The 3,276-nt window shown below is 44.2% G+C and overlaps 1 protein-coding gene across 1 annotated transcript in view; it reads left to right on the forward strand.

Annotated features, from left to right (window-relative positions):
• Positions 1–58: 58 nt before the first annotated feature.
• The window catches only part of LOC104514121 (cysteine desulfurase, mitochondrial-like), a gene marked incomplete at its 5' end in the record, with an annotated part of 4,690 nt that continues 1,472 nt past the window's right edge, over positions 59–3,276 (forward strand). The window contains 3 exons of the mRNA XM_010157683.1: positions 59–232; positions 1,675–1,780; positions 1,954–2,035. Coding sequence (XP_010155985.1) covers positions 59–232; positions 1,675–1,780; positions 1,954–2,035 — 362 coding nt within the window. The remainder of the gene's footprint in view (positions 233–1,674; positions 1,781–1,953; positions 2,036–3,276) is intronic.

Raw genomic sequence — 3,276 nt, forward strand, 5'->3', positions numbered from 1 at the left:
GAGAGTGGTTTTGTGGTATTTTGCTGGCCGAGGTCAAACCACAACAATCCTAAACCAGGTTTTCTTGTTTTCAGGGGTTGGTGCTATCTATGTTCGCCGTCGACCGCGTGTCAGGCTAGAACCCCTGCAAAGTGGGGGAGGCCAGGAGAGAGGACTGCGCTCCGGGACGGTGCCCACGCCTTTAGCAGTGGGCCTGGGGGCAGCGTGTGAAGTGGCACAGCAAGAGATGGAGGTATGTGGGAGAAGATAGTTGTCCTGGACTCCAGAAAATAAAATTACAGGGCCAGTTAGGTCTTAGATTCCGTAGGTCTTTTTGTGTCCACGTGCCTGAATTAAATTTGATTCTTGTGCTTTAACATTAAGTAAATATTTTGTGATCTTCATAGATGTTTTTGGGTAATTGGAAGTTGATTTTCAGCTGTCTTAAGTTCCTTTTTTTTCTTGAAGTGGTATGAATCATGGTTTTTTACAACAGCTTTACAGTTGACAGCTTCAGTGAAGTATGGCTGTAAGTGCCGGTACTCATCTCTCCATTCTACACACGTGCATTCGCAGCAACTCTGAAATGGAATAAATCATGTTTATGTAACGTATATTGGAAAAAAACACCAAAACTTCCTGGTCCATGGCCATGCCTATTAAATGTATATAAGTTCAAGTTTACTGCAGCGTTGCAACTAAGAATTTTTGGTTTCCTGGCTTGGACAGTAAAGTTTATTTGCTAGGTCCGGTGTCTAAGCCTCTGTGTGCTGCTGTGTCTGTTTGTGAGCATCAATGCATTCCTTTCAGCTGGAGCACAAAAATCCTTTAGTATAGTGCCAGTGGGATGTGTATGCCAGAGATCTGATGTACACATATGATCAAGCTTCTTTCTGGGAGACAGGCAGAGATCCACCATCTGAGCTGGGTGGTTGTGGAAGCTTGGTTAGAGGCTGGAGAACCTGCAGAGCCTGAATTCTGCATGAGCCTCAGATCTGGATTGTCTTCCTTGCCTGGCAGAGTTTTGGTGTTTCTAAACCACGTAATATTCGAGTTAGCCTTGCATTATTCTAAAGCCTTTTCGAGCGCGTACACAAGCATGAACTGAATGTGTGCGTCCGGCTGTTGCTGTGCACTGGAGCCGATACCATACCTTAGTGCTTTTTAGTGTAAGTGACCTCATTTTTTAGTGCAGAACGAGACACTGCACCTGGGCAGTTCTCATTGCATAGGTTGCATGTTGTAAAAGCGGAGTTCGCAGTCATTTGCAAGTCCGTGTTTTATTATAGTACAGTTTGAGAGTCCCTGGGGAAGTAAGGGCCACTTGCCATAATAGCTGCCCTTTCTTGTGTTGCAAAATGCGTCATCTTACGCGTTACCTAACTTGTCTTTAAACACAAAGAACCCAGTGCTTTATGAAAGCCAGTTTGGATGCTCGTATATACAGATCTTTCCGAATGGCTTGGAATACTTCTGAAGGCTGAGCTAGCTAGGACCAAACTGATAATTCTCTTTTAAAACAGTCTGTAGCGTAGGACAAGTTTGACAGTTTCTTTTTAAGTTTCAGGTGTGTTCTTTCTCTAGTTTAACCAAACCCAGCTACTTCAGTCTGCTTGTGGCTGGTGACACCAAGCAGTTTGAGGTCAAATTGTACTCAGTTTACTGTTGGGGTCTCTTTTCTGGTTTCTTTGCTAGTATGACCATAAGCGAATCTCGCAACTGGCAGAACGACTAGTCGCAAAAATAATGAGTGAAGTTCCTGATGTGGTTATGAATGGAGATAGAGAGCATCGCTATCCAGGTAACATCAGCGAAATCTGAGCCTGTTATAACTCTCTAGCTCTGCAGTGTTAATGGCCATGACTGGCTAATGCACTTCAGCTACACACTGTGCAAGTACCATGGAGTAGGATTTGTCCTGAGTTTCAGCTGATAGAAGGTGTTTTTTTTGTCTACTTCAATTGTTGTGTGTAGGATGCATCAATTTATCCTTTGCATATGTGGAAGGGGAGAGTCTTCTGATGGCGCTGAAAGATGTGGCTCTGTCTTCAGGAAGGTAGGTGGAATGTGTGGGAAGGATAGCAGTATATTGTGGAGAGAAAACAACATCTGCTAATGGAAGTACAATCTAAGGAGTGGTCTCTTCTGTGCCCCGTGTTCAGTTGGTGAGTCTGCCTGGCATCAATTGCATTCAAAGATGGTGTTTCTCTGGAGTGGCACGTTTCAAATGGTCAAACTTACTCACCCGGAAAGGAGGAGAGAAACCAACCAACCAACCAAAATACAAAACCCACCACACCAAAAAATAACAAACCAAACCCCCAAACCAAACTAGAAGAACCAGCCTAGAAACTCCTGCCTGCCAGCCTTGCAGTCTGGTTACCTGCCATCTGAGTAGCCTTGACTTGTAGCTAACTGCCAGTGACACTTTCATTCTGAAGGCTGCCAGCATTTGAGGAGCTGCTGTCCTCAGCAGGATTTCACACAAGAGGCAGATGGTAATTAGAATCTAGCAAGGCTGGACAAATACCCGGATTAAATTAGCTCATAGCCCTGTGTTTAGTGCAAAAGCAGAAAGAAAATCAAATACACTTTTATGGAGCTCTGCTGACTCTGCAGGGGTCATCAGTCACGTTTCTGCTACTAAGGCAAACTTGATGCTTATGATGAAGTACATGGAGTGTAAGGATGCCCTCCTTTCCTCACCTTGGAGAACAAAGCGGTCAGCATACCTAATTAGGAATGTGTTGGCACGATAAACAGAAAGAGCAAGTCTGCACATGACTGTCTCTGAAGTCAAACACTTCTGCAATCTGAAAATCTCTTCTGAGGCTCTGCTTTGTGCACCAGAGAGCTGTAAACAGCTCTCCAGTCTCTGCTGCCTGTTGCTACCTGTAAAAATTGAGTAACAAGAAGTAACCAGTTTTGCCTACTGCTTCAAGATGGACATTCTCTCCACTGACAGCTGTAACTGGTTCATCTTGCTGTGGATTTCTTTGTGCACTGTTTTTCATTGATTTGTTCTGCTGCTAAACAGCAGCTTGTAAAGTCTTTTTTTCTTTTTTAATGTTCCTGTTGGTATGTTACCTTCTCTGGCTAGTTCTGTCTTGGATGCTTTTTCTTGGTTTAGTGGCCTTCATTTCAGCTACCTCTTAAGTTTGCATTCCCACTGCTTCCGTTTGGCATTGTGTCTATTCTTACTGCATTGCTTGTGCTCTCTCTTCTTGCCTCATGCTCCTGTTGTATTACCCTCATCCCCTCTGGTGCCTGCCCCTTCCATTCTTTTTCTTCAGCAGC

Source organism: Eurypyga helias, unplaced genomic scaffold (assembly GCF_000690775.1).
Source record: "Eurypyga helias isolate BGI_N326 unplaced genomic scaffold, ASM69077v1 scaffold36078, whole genome shotgun sequence".
NCBI lineage: Eukaryota > Metazoa > Chordata > Aves > Eurypygiformes > Eurypygidae > Eurypyga > Eurypyga helias.